Source organism: Tetrao urogallus (genome assembly GCF_951394365.1).
Source record: "Tetrao urogallus genome assembly, chromosome: 1".
In the NCBI taxonomy this organism is placed as follows: Eukaryota; Metazoa; Chordata; class Aves; order Galliformes; family Phasianidae; genus Tetrao; species Tetrao urogallus.
Window position 1 is genome coordinate 137,034,509 of NC_136813.1, and position 16,122 is coordinate 137,050,630.

The following is a 16,122-nucleotide window of genomic DNA, read 5'->3' on the forward strand; positions in this document are numbered from 1 at the left end:
CAAGAGTACTTAAAAATTATTTAAAGAATGAGACAGGTGAAGATTATAGAAGCATATTATTCAGCAGTTAAAATCAGTGTTGCCAGACTGGTTCAGATGAATTAGTTCAGCAGGGTCTGACCCTGAATATGACCAATTTAAAATGTTTCAGATGAAAACATGATTATCTCCTGTTAAGATTTGAATTGATAGGTCCAAATTAAGCAAGTAAGAAGGCAAAGCATCAATAGGGTTTACTGAAGGAGGTCTCAGAAAAGGAGTTTACTTGGGTACTGCAAAATTGTCTCTTCCAAGTACTGGGAAAAAATTCAATTTTTACTTCAATACAATGAAGTCAGCAGTATCTGCAATGAGAGGTGATCCATTTAGCTGGCAGTGGGCACAAGCTCAGGCAGCTTGGCCTTCTGTTTATGCACAGTGCAAACTGCAACCCAATTAAAAGCAACTCTGTGCTTGACAGTTTGATGCCCCTTTTGCAGAAGCCTCGAGTATTCAGTTTCACTCAGAAGTGGCAAACCGTGGGTGCTCTGAAACCAAAATACCACTTACAGAACATTCTAAGCTATGACCTTGCCCACTTATGTGGGTCTGCTATTTCATAGCGAAACGGTCATCCCAGCTTTCTCCTGACACTCCTGTGAGGGTGCTGAGACGCTGGCACAGGTTGCCCAGTGATGACGTGAATGCCCCCTCCGACCTCTGAGACAACATAGCTGTCCTGCTTAGATTAATGCTATTTCAAGGAGCACCATTTAAAATAATGTAGGCTAATGGAGGCATTCAAGGCCAGGCTGGATGAGGCTCTGAGCAACCTGGTCTAGAGGGAGGTGTCCCTGCCTATAGCAGGGAGGTGGAACTACATGATCTTAAAGGTCCTTTCCAACCCAAACCATTCCATGATTCTGTGACTCTTTGCTGACCTCATGTGGCTGAAATACACAGCCATCTCCCTTGTGATGTTGTCAGCGACACCAATTAGTAGTGTTTGCTATTTAGGTGAAGCCTTGCTTCAAAAAAACATCCAAAAGCCATTGTGGGATACTGGAATGATGTAGAGGACTTAACAGGATCGTTGTGAAGGGAAAGAAGCTCTAAAGGTTCACTGATCCATGCCGAGAAGGGAATTCTTGCAAAATGGTCTAAAACGGCATTCTTCTCTCATTTCTACCAAAGGTAAATTAGTAAAAAGGCACTTGCATAGATGAATAGGACATAAAGCAAAAAGTACATCCGTACGCCAACACTCACTATCAGCTTGTAGAGTCAGGCATACATTTCACTCTCGCTATGGTGAAATACCTTCTTAAAATGGCCCAGGGGGGGAAAGAGGGAGGGCAAACCAAAGCCCACTGTTGTCCACCAAATTCTTTCCATTTCTTTCTTTGAGCTTTGAGTTAGGCCTAAGAGCAGATAGCAAATAGGACACTAAAGAAAGAAAGTCTGAAGAGAATGAAGAACAAGAAAGGAGCAGGTGTGGCAGCTGCTACAATAAAATACAAATCCAATATTTTACAAAATAGAATACTTGCAGGAAATAACTACTGTACATAGTAAAAAATTACTTGTAAGGCTAAGTTAGTTAGTTTTTCCCTTATTTATCACAAGGGGAAAAAAAATAGAGCTACAAAATTGTTTTGTTGTTTCTTTTTTTAAATCGACTTATGTTAAACTGTAAAATAGCTATGCTAGTCTGCTGAACTAAGATTTTTCACATTAAATTCATCCTCAATGAAGTCTGAGTGCCATTCTGTAGCAATAAGAGCAATCCCAAATCATGCTCAAATCATGAGCTAGAATTGGCTGTGCCAATCCAAGGACAAATTCCAAGAAGCACAACTCAGGCAAAGGCGTGAGAAAGGCAATAGAAGGACAAGTCTTAGGCGACAGAAGAAGGAAACACGGCAAAGTAAAAAGTGGACTGGACTAGGATCAGATTTGAATGTGGTTCTTTAGTTCATCCACTACACTTTGGGGCAGTCACTTCACCTCCCTGTGTGCCTGCCTCATTCCTTTTTTGCCTTGTCTGCTGCCTACATACCAACTCCTCAGGTCAGGGACTGCCTTGCTGTATGTTAGTACAGCATCTAACCGCCTCCAGGCCTGAATTGTATGCATTCTATTTGGCTAAACAGTTGATCTAAGATCTCATCTCTGGAAAAGAACACATGAAGAAGAGGAGGCCTATGACTATTTTAAGGCAATTCAAGCTTAGAGGGAAGGAATGGGATGCTCCGTGATATTTGTATGTCCAATTTCAGAGCTTGCCAAGATGACTTGCAGGGTTAGGGGAGGTTAATCCAATATAAGTCCTTGAACAAAATCTTGCAAAGCTAATAAATACTATTTACAACAGTAACAGGAAAATGGAAAAAAAAAAAAAAAAAAAAAAAAGGAGAACACAACAAGACTTGGTCTACACAAGAAATTCCATCAATGCAACTAGAAGCCAATAAATAAAATCCATACGGTCCTCTCAGGAGGCACTTCTGGTTTAAGACTTAACATTGATTTAGTTTATTGGGAAGGAATTGATCTGAACTAAACAGATTAGCCTTCAGCAGACTAAGGAACATCCACCCAAAACACTGCCTGAAGTTAACAAAACCTGCTTTCTAAACAGAATCAGTTAAATTACTCCATTTGTCCCAGACATTGTGACAAGACAGTGATGGATCTTCACTTGAATTCCATAAGGGTAGAAGAAGTAGGGATGCCTACCATGTTTGCTTCCAGTGCAAACAGAAACCTGTTACACTAAATGACATAGGGGCTGGTGAGGAGAAGAGACAAAGATGTAGGGGAGGATGATTCAGCACCGTCACTGTCCATACCTCTCCTGCCTGTGCTGTTAACAAAATAGTATTGGGGCCCATTCTTGTGCTTTCAAAGGCAGATGAAACATATGCTTCTCACTCCTCCCAAAAAGGATCAAGTTCTACAGACCAGTGAGCATAGAACCGTGACTAAAGTTGAGCAGCATCACACTGCCTCTCCTATTTCTCTTAATTACCTTCTCCCAAGAAACCCATCAACCACTTGCTCCCATCAGTTTTGCATATTCCACTCTTCTACCCAATGACGTTATGCACAGATGATGATGTATACATGCAAGCACTGGCACACATACACAGATCGATCATCAGCACACTGCTGGTATCATCTGCAATCATAATTCAACCCTGCCCTTGTATTACCAGACAGGAAAGAAATAAAAGCAAATATAGGGATTGTGTGAAGTAAGGAAGGGAGTCACAAGACAAGAGATTCCATCTACAGTCACAGTCTCACCAGTCAATGCAGAATTTGGTCAACTCCCTCTTTTGTGCTTTGGTTCACTAAGGATGACAAGTCAGGGGGACTTTGGTTGAAAATATCTGGGAAAGAGGGAAGTCAAGAAAAAAGGCCTTTTTATTTTTAAGAGGTGGCATTGACTCTTCTATCTATTTCAATTATCTTCAGTGTTTCATTTCCTTCAATTTCAGAGTTGACTCTGTAGGGAAAAAAAAAAGCAACAACAAAGGTTAACACTAACAGTCATATTTAAAAGTGCACATCCTGCTCAAATTGGCTAATGCAAAAAAAGGCACTCAGCATTTTAACAGGCACTTGTCAGTTGGATATGATAACACACTGAATTAGTCATCTCTTTGGCCCTGGTATAACTCTGATACAAGTGTTCAGAAGGCATTCTTAGGATGACATCACTCAACTTAGACCTCTGAAAAGCACTCCTCTAAACACAATCCAACTGTTTGGTGTGTTTGCTATTGCTTGTTAGCAGAGACCAAGACCTGAGGACAAGTAAAGGTACAGTGGAAGAAAAACCATACTCATATATTTAACCAGTGAATCTTTCTTTGCAGAGGACCCAAATATAAATTCATGATAAAAAAAAAATTATGAAAGAATTTCATGTTAAGTAGTTCAGATAACCTGACAAGTTTTTTTTTTTCCTAAGTCAAATCCTGCTAACTTTCCACAGCATGCATTAGTAAGATTGCTGCTGTGGGAAGTTTAAGCTCTTCACACCCTAACTTCTTACAAAGCCCCATGAGTCACAGCCTCACACTTCCACCCGAATGGCAAAAGCTTACTCCTTTAGGGGACGTGCACGTAAGTGCTTAAAGAAGTGGAGGAGGCAAAACTAACAGGCTTATAGGGGCTACCACTGAGTTCAGTAGCTTTGTTACTAGAGTATTATACATACACATTTTCACTTCTCCAAAAGAGGGTGACAGTATCTTTGCCTATAAGCTCCTCAGACAGAGGCCAAACTGTTACTTCAAGTTGCACTGTGCCCAGAACAGCACCTCGCCTCCATGACAGAGACTTCAAACACCTGTCTCACTCACAAGCAGTCCACCACGCACTCACCTGTGCTGCTGTAAGCCCAGCAGCACTGATTTCTCTAGCCGTGTCTCGTTGGCTATTGTGAACTCCATGATATCATCCCGCTGCATCACTGGCACAGCTTCCAGAGCTAGCGCCGCATACTTGCTGCTGTCTGCATGCCTGTCGTTTCGATCTGCAGATGAGATCGGGCTTGACGACTCCTCCAGTTGGTGAGGCTCTTCATAAATTAGCAGACTCCGTGACCTCACTGGATGCAAATACAGAAGGCAAAACCGAGATGAGCAACAGGTTGGGCAAAGAGTGCAGCCCTGATCATCTCAGGAAATCATCAGAGCAGAACTAGAGCTGCAAAGGTCTTTTCATCACGATTAATTGGTGGTTTGATAGCTGTGGGAAGACACTGCAGCAATGGTTTGGTAGGGATCAAAGAAGTTCTGAACTCTTCAAAGAACAAGAGCAAAATGAAGTAATCACTTTAATAATATAGGTTTAATGCTACCACTTCTTAACTGCTATGTACTACTAAGCTTCCCATTCAGTCCTTAGACACTCAGATAACACTGGCAGAAGAAATAACAGCTGATAGTTGCACTTACTGACAGTAGCAAGGATGTAGCAAGGAGCAGAAATCAAGCTCTCCTGCTACCTTTTACCTTTAAAGACTAGTTCTTTAGTTCCCCAAACAGAAACAGAAAGGCTTCAAACTGAAGTACAAAGCAAACTGGGGGGGGAAGGCTTTTCTGATCTTTATTAAGTTCACTGCCATCAGCATAACTTGCCAAGATATCATCTGAAAACCACAAGTATATCAGGGTACAGCCACCTAAGTAGCAGAAGAGCAAGAGGTGCTTGGGAATGGGCTTTGGGGATGTGGGTGAAAATCAAGTGCTGAAGAGCAACTAAACAAGAAACAAGACATTGGTGGTGTTCACTTACCAATGGAGTCTGTGTAGGACTCTGGTGAGGAATGCTGCCTGGGCAACACCATCTTTGTAGCCGAAGGATATGGTCCATAGCTTTGAGAAAAGCTGCCAAAAACAACTGCAAAGCACAGCACCACCATCTGGCACAAGGAAAAAGAGAAAGACGTTAGGTAATCATGGAGGTTGGAAAAGACCACTAGGATCATCTTGTCCAACCATCAGCCGATCCCCACCATGCCTGCTAAACCAGGTCCCTCAGTGCCACATCTGCATCAAAACAAAAAAGTGACACAAAGCAGATCTGATACGTTATCAAAACAAGTGACTTGAGGCTATTTTTGTCACTACCTACCACACCTCTTAGCAAAGGCACAGATACAAGAACAAATTCTGTGCTTTAATGCTGGAGTTTGTTTTCAGTGTCTGACATCATTTTGGCCTCTTGCCTTATTTCTTCCCAAAGCTGAAAAGCAGACACAACTGGCATGTGTGTTTTACAGATACTGTTGGGAATTTCCAAGGTTACTTCTGCTGCTGGCCCCAGTCTTGCTTGAAAGTGACAGAGAGGCTGGCAGCCGATGAGAACAGCAAAGGCCCTGAATATAATTTCCATCAATTTATAGCACTAGCATAAAGGGAACTTGTTGGCTGGGTGTAAGGAAAGAAGAGCTTCATTCTAACCCTCTTCTTATCCTGATAGACATTACTGAAATAGAGCAGACTTAAATTTACAGCCTTAGTCATATTTTTATTCAGATTTAAAAGTTTATTTTTACTGGTATCTAAAATCTGAAAATCAAACGGCACCCTCATTTTCATTTTACAGCACTAGACACCATTTCTAACATTAAAAAAAAATGTAGGAAATAATAAAACAGGTCACCCAGATGAGCAGAACTGCTTCCTTTAGCACTGCAGCAGCCCAGCAAAAACACGGGCACGGTCTCCAACAGAATTTAATGCCTTCCCTTCACCAGTCAGAAGTCCCACCTCCCTCAGAATGAACTGTTAAACTATCAAGAGAAATTCCCCAACCTGAGAATTTGTAAGTGAGGGGCTTAGCAGAACAGGAGCTGTGCTTTTGAACAGTGGAAAGAGAACCTCACTCCTCTACAATCCCCAGCTTTAGAGAGTACTCACCATAAGACAGGTCCCTGTCTGTGTGCTAGCTGCCTTACACGAACGGGACACCTTCCCAGCAACCATGGCCTGGAGTCTCTGCAGCTGCTGCAGAAGTGTTCTGGAAAGAAAAGACAACAGATGTGAGCATCAGATGTCCTGATCTACTTGTTTTTGCTTCAAATTCTACACCCGGCAATAATACTTTTAGCAGTTACAATAAGATACAGATGACTAAAGTCCTCCCCTTGAAATTAGAAGTAAGGAATGAGTTTAATTTTTACAAAATTCTTGCATGGATTAGCAATGGATCTTTCAAAAAGATCTTTTGCTTTTCCCTCAGCTGACATCCCCGAACAATGACTTCTTTACCTTATTCAGAAAGTTCTTACAAATAAAAAAACTATTTTCAGACTTTCTCTAGGAAATTCTAGTACATGTGTGAGCAACAGGGATTGCTCTACGTGCAAGTGAGTGACTGCTTATACAGCCTCATTCTGTATCATGAATTGAGCAGGAGTTTCACAGTTACTTGAAATGGTGCAAAAGCAATTTCTAATTGCTGTTACTGGTGGTAGAAGTATACTGCTACACCCTTTTTCTGAAAACTCGCTGTACAGTGAATTGGACCTTTTTTAAAGAAAGGGATTTAAAGCACAGACTTGATTTCCCATAAATGCATTTGCTAAATAAAGTACTTCACTGCTATTTGCTAAATCCTCCAGGAGTTTACAAAACCACAGTGGCTTGAAGCAGCTACTCTGACCGTGCCTTTTAGAGGTAACAACCACACTAGTAATTCTCTTCTGGTTTGAGTCAACTGTTATGGACCAGTTGGAGGGTATTCTTCTGCCTCAATTGCTGATTTTCTTTTGCTATAGCATCATCAATGGCTACAGTCAGGATATTATCATTTAATTGGGAAATGATCTCAAAGAATAATCGGCATTGGGTTTTCACAAGTTTCCGTTTTACTTTCGTTTGAACTTTCTATAACAGAGAAGGAATAACCCAAACACCTGTCCTCGATACAGTCAAATATCATGCACTGTTACATCAAGACGTTGACTTTGCTGTTTCCATTTCTACTTTTTGCTTCTTATGTAAGCCTCACTATTTCTGAGGGTAACCCCCATAAAACTCCAGGCAACAATTTTGGAGACCATGACGTCAAATACTAGAACAAGAGGCAAGGTTAGGATGTCAGAGAAAATAGAAGGAATATTTTAAGATCAAACTTGCTAAAAGCTAATTGTAGGACAGACCCAGAGGTGCCTTTATGGCTCAATATACACTTGTCTTCCTATTATTATAGACCTTTTTTAATCATCAATGATCATTGCTAATTAGAGTTTAATGTATTCAAGGACTTCAGGATTGCATTTTGAAATGAGCACAAGGCATGCTCACAGCACAGATTTATCTGGGCCAGCAGATCCTTTCCAGCTTATTAAGGAAGGATGTATTGCATGCTCTTGAGAACCCAGTTTATTCTGCAGATCAGTATTAAAAAAAAAGAAATTGATGTGTCTAATTAAGTCCTTCATTCACTGCTATAGACCACAGACAAATTAAGAGATGAAAACAACATCCATCATGTCAATGAGACCATTCTAACACCCTTCTCTTTGCTAACATCTCTTGGAAGTCTCTCCCTCCTACCCACTTCACTGCTCAGAGATCACACAGATTTACATACAGAGGATATCTCATTTTATGGCACAGTACACACTGCATACAGTATTCCCACCATATGCCACGTTATATAGCAATGCTAGCTATGTATTGTCATTTCCGTGCTGTTATGGAAGACTAAATCCCCCCCAAACCATTACAGGCTTGATCAGTGCTGAGCCAGCAGTGTGCCCAGGAGGCCAAGAAGGCCAATGGCATCCTGGTTTCCATCAGAAATGGTGTTGCCAGCAGAACAGGGCAGTGATTGTCCCCCTGTACTCAGCTCTGGTGAGGCCACACTTTGAGTACTGTGCCCAGTTTTGGGCCCCTCACTGCAAGAAAGACATTGAGGCCCTCGAGCAGGTTCAAAGAAGGGCAGCAAGGCTGGTGAGGGGTCTGGAGCACAGGACTTATGAGGAGCAGCTGAAGGAGCTGGTAATGTTCAGCCTGGAGAAGAGGAGGCTCAGGGGAGACCTCATTGCTCTCTGTAACTACCTGAAGGGAGGTTGCAGTGAGCTGGGGCTCATTGTCTTCTCTCATGTAACCAGGGATAGAACTAGAGGGAATGGCTTCAAGCTGCACCAGGGGAGATTCAGGCTGGACATTAGGAAATACTGCTTCTCTGAAAGAGTGGTCAGGCACTGGAATGAGCTGCCCAGGGAGGTGGTGGAGTTACCGACCCTGGAAGTGTTCAAGGAACGTTGGGATGTTGTATTGAGGGACATGGTTTAGTGAGAACTATTGTGATAGGTGGATGGTTGGACTGGATGACCTTGTAGGTCTTTTCCAACGTTGGTGTTTCTGTGATTCTGTGATCATTGGGTTTGACAGAGAAGAGCTGTGTGGCATGAGAAGGAAGGAGCTCCCTCCTCGGCTTGGGGGCTGCAAACTTGAAAAGTTGATCACTCTTGCCACTTTTTGTGGAGTCATAAGGAAGAAAACAGCTAATGGATGGTGAGAATATCAATAGAGAGAACATGTAATTTTGCTCATCTCTGCTATTTTGAGTCCCATTAAAAAGTCCTGTTGGGAAGAGTGGACCCAGAGCACTGATTCCAAAAGGTTCATTTTGAAAAACATAATTTTGCAGGTATTCATAGAAGATACATCTCTCACCTTTCTGACCAACTACATTCACATAAAATGTTTTTCTCTGCCAAGTTGCTTGAACAGAGCTTCTGTGATCTTTTCAGCAGACACAGGCTCAGTGGTTGGAGATGACAGGCTACAGGGGCATTTTTCAAACTAGTAGCAAAAGCTGATGTGAGAGCAAGAAGCAAGTTTATTTGCTCAGATATTTATTATATTTTTTTACACTGCCATCATCAAAATGAGAGCATTCTTTTTCTATATGAAGAGGAAATTCTGGAAGATTGGATTCCAAGGTGAAGAGTTCTTTCCCACACACAAGCTGCTCTCATTGCTACTGGATGACTGCAGGAATGATCTGGACTAAGAAGAGAAGGATAAGGAACAGTTCTCTGGAGTAGTTCTCTGCTCTGAAGAACAGTGTCAGTAGAAAGACCAAGATGCTCTTATTGAAACACACTGCCAGTGGCTAAATCCTAGCAAGAGAAAATGCAATCCCAAAGCAGCATGCATAAGGGGCTTTGTACCTACAGGGATTATTTTCACTATGTCTGACACATTTCCCAGTGATATTCAATTAGAGGGTCACTTCCCCAGGAGGTGTGAACGTTCTTTCACGCTTTTCCCTGCCAAGAGAAGCACCTCATAGGAAAGCTGTAAAATAACTGAAGACTCCTGCTTTCTTTTCCAGCACTCCCGGCAAATCCACTCTGCCCATGATGTCTTATTTTCATGTGTGCATTCACAAAATCCTCTCTAAAAGGACACTTTTCACTACCAGAATAAGGAACAAGTCAATGCTTCCCCTTTGCTTCCAGTGATGTTTTCAGTCAGCAGAGAAAATTTGTCACCACAGAACCTAGTCACCTGGAAGGCCTCCTCAATACAGTATTCCTCAAAGCAGTATTTTGAGGAAAAAAACTTAACTTTGATTTTAAAAGGAGAAAAAATGTTCTCTTTCAGCTTTACACATAATTACTCCTCTGCCTGTCCTATAAAGGTAAGGTTCTCATCACAAAATCACAGTACTCCAAAGCAAAACAAATAAATCCACTAATTTTCTCACTTGCATTATAAACATGAAAACCCACTATTTTTTTCATCAGACACTTCAGCATAAAAATATTGTCCTGATGCTTGAAAAACAAGAAGTTGCTCCAGAGCTGCCAACCTTGGTCAGCTGTTATGAAGGTGGTATGAAGTGCAAGATGTCTCATCGTAACTTAAATCCAGATCCTTCTCTTCTTGAAGAAGATTTGTCAAATAGGCTTATCAGCTTCATATGAAGGAACAGCCATGTGAACCAGTGAAGTCTGGCAGTTTTGGTGCTGATAAACCCTTGTGGATCAGACTGATACAATATTCAGTTTGACTGGGAGTTACAACAATGGCTTAAGCAGGAGCAGAAACGCTGCAAAAACATGCCAATTGTATTTATAAAGCCACTGCCTTTGAGATACTTGTCAGAGTGGATATCTGCACAACTTACTAGTCATTACTTCACCAGAGCAACTCTAGCAGCTACCTGCATGCATTATTCATGCGTTTCAACAATATTTACACTCTCAATCACATGCTAATTCCTATTTTTACCTATTTCTTCCTACCAAAAGAAAAGTGGCCATCGATATATTTATAAATACAGATTTAATAGAAGTGAAAAACAAAGGTACTTCTCATACATCACACACACAATACCTGGTGTTTCAATACTGTCTTTAGCCCAAATAGTCATTGCTCCCAGCTGGACAACACTGGTGTCATAGAGCAGAATCAAAACCTAGACTAATGGCAGTTTCTATGAAGTCCCAGTGTCACCAGATGAATGGATCAAGCCTTCTTGGCAAGGGAGACAAGTCAGTTCAAGTCTTGATGCCAGCTTTTTTTCACACCCTTCTAAGACAGCAGTGCCCCAAAGCCAATGAGATCCTGACTCACTTGTGGCTACAAGACATAACAAACACACATGTAATAATGTGTTCCTGTAGTTTTGAGAAAACTCCTTAGGAAGGAACTTGGATGGGTTTCTTGTAAGAGACTGAGTCACTTAAATTAGGAGAAGAAACATATGCTAGTGTTCTAATCCTGAAGAAGCCAAAAATGTTGCAGACACCCACTCACATTAATGAGAATTAAAAACTCCCCTGCATCTTGATCCCCAGACTCCTGCCTTCCTTTTAAGATATATGAAAGGCAAAGAAGATACTTTTGGATGCAATTTTTTTGGACCACATTTGCACCTTTTACATCAAATCTTTTCAGATCCAGAATTTCAGGCTAAGGCAGTCTCTCAGGGAAGGTTCTTCTAAAATTTTTCATGTTACTCTTTTAGCAGAAGAAATTGCAGTGCTCCCATGGTTTGGAGCCAGACTTCAAAATGTAAGTAGGGTTTCCCTGAAGTCCTAGGTATGTATCTGTGCAAAGTTTGTTCTATATATAGAATAACAACATGCTCTGAAATACTGGTTACAGATACAGAAGGAAAACTCTGGTGTTTAATAGTTGCATATTTAGGGCATTGCCTGTCAGTTCCTCTCAGCTCCAGCCAGACTATAAGAACACAACACTGACTGTACATACATGTGCATAAACTTTTAAGTGAGCAGCTACAGCCCAATTTTCCAACAACATTAAAAAAAAAACAAACAACAGTACAACAACTTTGGCTTCATACACTGGATGTATGAGCATTTCCATATGTAATCAGTGTTATTTTCCTGTTATCTTTCTCAAGTCTTCCAATTTTCTGCAAATAAAAAGCAGCTATAATGCTTGTAGATCTACTTTTAAATGAAGCCTTAAAAGAACTCTTCATTTTTTTTACTGCTCAAAGCTGCAGCTGAAGTCAACTGGGTCCATGCTTTGGGCATATTAAATAAGTTATATGTGTGCATGACTGTGTGCTAGGAACTTAGAAAAACAAGGTCCTAAGTGTTTAAATTTGAGCATCCAAGAATAAACTGACACAGCACAATGTGACCTTCACTTCTTCACGAGCTTTGATCCCTGCCTAAGTACGAGATGGAAGCACCAGTCACAGGATGCTGAAACATTTGCATAGCTTCTGAATGACACATCAATGCTCTGTACCAATGAGGAAACCAGTCATTTTGAATTCACTGTAGAAAGCAACTGACGCACATCAAAAAAGGGTCTGGAACCACTCTCTGAACAAGTTAACACAGCCACAAACTAAACCAGAGAAAGTGGCTCTTTGGGGTGAGATCTCCAAAGCAAAACAAACCAATCCAAACGAAAACAAAACAAAACACCACAATTTGGTGTTACATAATTCAGGTTTGATGAAAGCAGGAACTTCAACAAGTTTTTCAGTACTCAAATTTGCAGCCTTAGCAGTTTTTAGGTACAGTTTGTATCTAAATACCCAAACCAGCATCACCATGAGATACAAGAATTTTTGTGCACAGAGTCAGGAACAACTGCTTCTCTGCAGGACACTGCAGATTACTATCGGTGCTCTTGCATAGGAAAGTAAACGATATAACTCATTGCATACGTTCTGAGTATGAGGGATAATATCACACAGACAGCTAAATAATTTTAAAGCAGTTAGCATTAGGCTATGAAGATAATAAAATAACAAAGAAGATGCTAAAGGCCCTGCCTAAAAATCTGAGAAATATTAACAGAGCAGTTCTCATGACTGTATCTTCACCTGCTCAAGAGATGTAAAAAGTTGACCAAATTTAGCCAAACTGAGGAGAAAATTTAAGGCTTGAGAACAGGTTTTCCCTGAGTGGTCATTCACAGCTGCACTCTTCCTTATAGCAGTTGTTTTCAGTACCTCCTGGAACAGATTCTGAGAGAGACAACTCTACTCAACACCTACAGAACAACTAGCTCTTTTACATAAAACCCTGCAGGAAGATACAGGAGGGACAGAAATGGATTGGCTCCCTTCAAACAAGCAGCAGATGTCTGTATGCATGAGCAGTGTGTGGGAGACACTCTCTAGCAAATTACAGTGCTAGAGGGTCTTGCTCCATGAAATTAGAGATTGGATCCAGAGATTAGAAACAACACATGCCACTCAATTAGCAATACATTGGTTGCCAGATAACCTTTAGGGCCATTTTTCATGACTGTTGGTCTTACCTATAAAATCCAGCTTTCTCCCACACTTCACTGCTACCATCATGTTCAGTAGCTGTATGCGACCATCATTCCAAATGCCTTTAAGCAAAAGGTATTAACAGTGGGCTCATCTAGTACCTACTCATTGGAATTTGCGTTCATTAGAGAACACACTGAGCACAAGCCATGACTAACACTCCACTCTTGGCTAATATCCAATTCAAAGCTCAGCTATAGATAATTTTCTGCTATACATCTTTTGAAAAAGTTACCACTGAGACACCTCTTTCTTCAGAAATGAAGAAATGAGAAACTGATTATCCTTACAAAGGAAGTTGTATTTCCTAAAGTGAAAGATATTAATGGTGTGTCAGATGATCAGAACAGCGTTCAACAATTGCAGTAATATCTAACAGTCCAGAATAAACTAACACTGACTCAGAGCAACTAAGCAACTAAGGTCTCAAAGTGTCATGTTCCAGGTCAAGGCCTTCTGTCAAAGCAGACTTTCACTGACAAAGGACAATTTGGAGAGTTGCACTTTTTTGTTTGTTATCAGTAACCATGTTTCCTTGTATAAAAGAAGAACACAAAGAAGGGTAATAAAAGGGAAACACACCACAGGCTAGGAAGACAGTTTAAGAGCTGACATCAAAGCCCCTATGTCTTACATCTCACTGCACACTCACAATAACCATTCTCCATCATCTTTCTTTGATATTAACCAGATCAGATACAGCTATTCTTCACATTTCAACTGATGTCTTAATTTCTGGATTTAACTTTTTTACTGTCATGCTCATCTAATTTTTATTTTTTTTCTATTCCCTTCATACTGTACCTGTTAGTACTTTCCAGGACTTCAACCTTCTTACGTAGCTCGCTGTTTTCATTTGAACAGTTCTCAACTCTGGAGACAACACAAGGAAAGATTAATAAATGTCTGTTTTTTACATTCAAAAACTTGTAAAACAACCCAAATCTACTTTCACAGTGAGCTCTATGATTTTTCCTACACCTAATGAAAAAGCTACGCCAACTAAATTCAGTCATAATATTCAATCCTGCTTCATGGTGTTGCAGGCACTGCAATAGATACTACTAGCTATAGAACATCTGTCTATGCTGGTCAACTATACCCCACTAGGTCCAGTTTATTCAGGATGGTCTGTAACGACTTTTTACTCCTTGAAATAGCAATAAGGAAGACCCTGCTATGACTTTCTCTGTGCATCAGACCACAAGACAGATACTTTAAACGTTACTGAATATGCTCTGATTATGTTGTTAGCAATTACTTTGTGCAAGAGTGTTCTATGTGTGCATTTCACTGTTAGGTACCACACTAAGTAATTCAACAAATGCCATGCTTCTGAAATCACATCCTTGACTTTCATGCTTACAGAGGCTAATAAGCCAGAAGATTTATTTCCAAGAGAACACTCGTTTCTTCGCTGTTCCAGGAAACCCACCTAAACTAAAGGATATTATCATATGACCTGACACAAGAAGTTAAAATAAAAATATGGAACTCCTATAAGACACGTATGACCACCTTGAGTAGCTATGTAAGGAAAAAGGGAAAGGGAAATGCTTTCCAATCTGCACAGACATGCTAGAATTTCACACGAGTCTGACTCTGAGAAACCAAGGCTCATCCATAAAGACTTTTGAACAAAAGGAAATTACCTTGAGGGTATCACAAAAAATCATGCAGGGCTTTAGCAGATCCATCTGGTGAAGTGCATAAGAAAAATACCAAACACTTCTTTCTTACAAGAAAGATTAAACTGGGATATAAATCACTAACCTCAGTTAGTGATTTATAGTGATTTAAGGATTGGCCTTTTCCTGCTAAAGGAAGGCAATTGGTCACATGTTCTTTCTCCGAGCCCTGCTTATTCTCCCAGGAAGTCTTGGCTCACTTACTTCCTATTTCTGTCTACATCTGTACCAGAAGATAGACTATATTCACCCTAACCCTACTTTTCCATGGGCAATGCCTATCCACTAGACTAGCACATTTGCCCGAGTGGAAGGCTAATAGTAGATAGGTCTTGTCTTCCTTGAGGTTTAAGGTCTTTGCCAGCACATTAGCCTTGCGTTGGTGGCAGGCATAGCCATCAACATGCACCACTTTGTACGCAGCATCTCAGCAAAAGTACAAGCAGACTAAAGAAGGGCCTTTTCTCAGTCACAACCACGAGATGGCAGCTGGAACTTTTGCACAAAACAGTCCCAGCATCAACAGTCCCAGCATGGATCCCGTCCCATTTCAGCAAACAGTGCTATTGGCCCATTTGAAACAGGAAGGGGGCTGGCTTACTTTTTTTCCAGGCTGTCCATGTATTCTTTCTTTTTTCTTCTACTTTCCTGGGCAGAGATCTAAGGAAAAGGGAAGCAAAACACCAAATATTTGAAAAGGAAAAAAAAAAAAAAAAAAAAAGCAGCAAAGATGAATTAATAAACTAGTAAAAAGGCCTGACATTATTAGATTCAAGCTTCAGTGCTGTTCTCATTCCTATTCTTGGCAAGCAAGGCACTGTCTTGGTCCATTTCCACATCCTGAAGCAAGACAGATCCTCTCAGTAGTACAAAAAGATCACTCGCTGCTCTTAGAAAATTAACCTTAAAAAGCAAATCAGATTCATCTGCAGAGAATATCCTAGCACAAATAATACTAAAAGACGATGCCAGGAGAAAGTCTTGCTTCTGGTCAAAGAAAAACCCATACATACGTTGGAAAGCAGTTTTGCAGAAAAAGACTCAGGGATTCTGATAGACAATAGTGAAACATGTCAGCAATACGCCCCCATAAAAAAGAACGTCAACCAGAGCTGAGCTATGTTACAAGAGTGTAGCCAGCAGA

The 16,122-nt window shown here is 40.7% G+C and overlaps 1 protein-coding gene across 1 annotated transcript in view; it reads right to left on the reverse strand.

Annotated features, from left to right (window-relative positions):
- Nucleotides 1-3,414: 3,414 nt before the first annotated feature.
- CREB3L2 (cAMP responsive element binding protein 3 like 2) overlaps nucleotides 3,415-16,122 on the reverse strand; it is a gene marked incomplete at both ends in the record, with an annotated part of 71,710 nt that continues 59,002 nt past the window's right edge. The window contains 6 exons of the mRNA XM_079536790.1: nucleotides 3,415-3,490; nucleotides 4,375-4,600; nucleotides 5,290-5,416; nucleotides 6,417-6,516; nucleotides 14,095-14,163; nucleotides 15,580-15,638. Coding sequence (XP_079392916.1) covers nucleotides 3,415-3,490; nucleotides 4,375-4,600; nucleotides 5,290-5,416; nucleotides 6,417-6,516; nucleotides 14,095-14,163; nucleotides 15,580-15,638 — 657 coding nt within the window. The remainder of the gene's footprint in view (nucleotides 3,491-4,374; nucleotides 4,601-5,289; nucleotides 5,417-6,416; nucleotides 6,517-14,094; nucleotides 14,164-15,579; nucleotides 15,639-16,122) is intronic.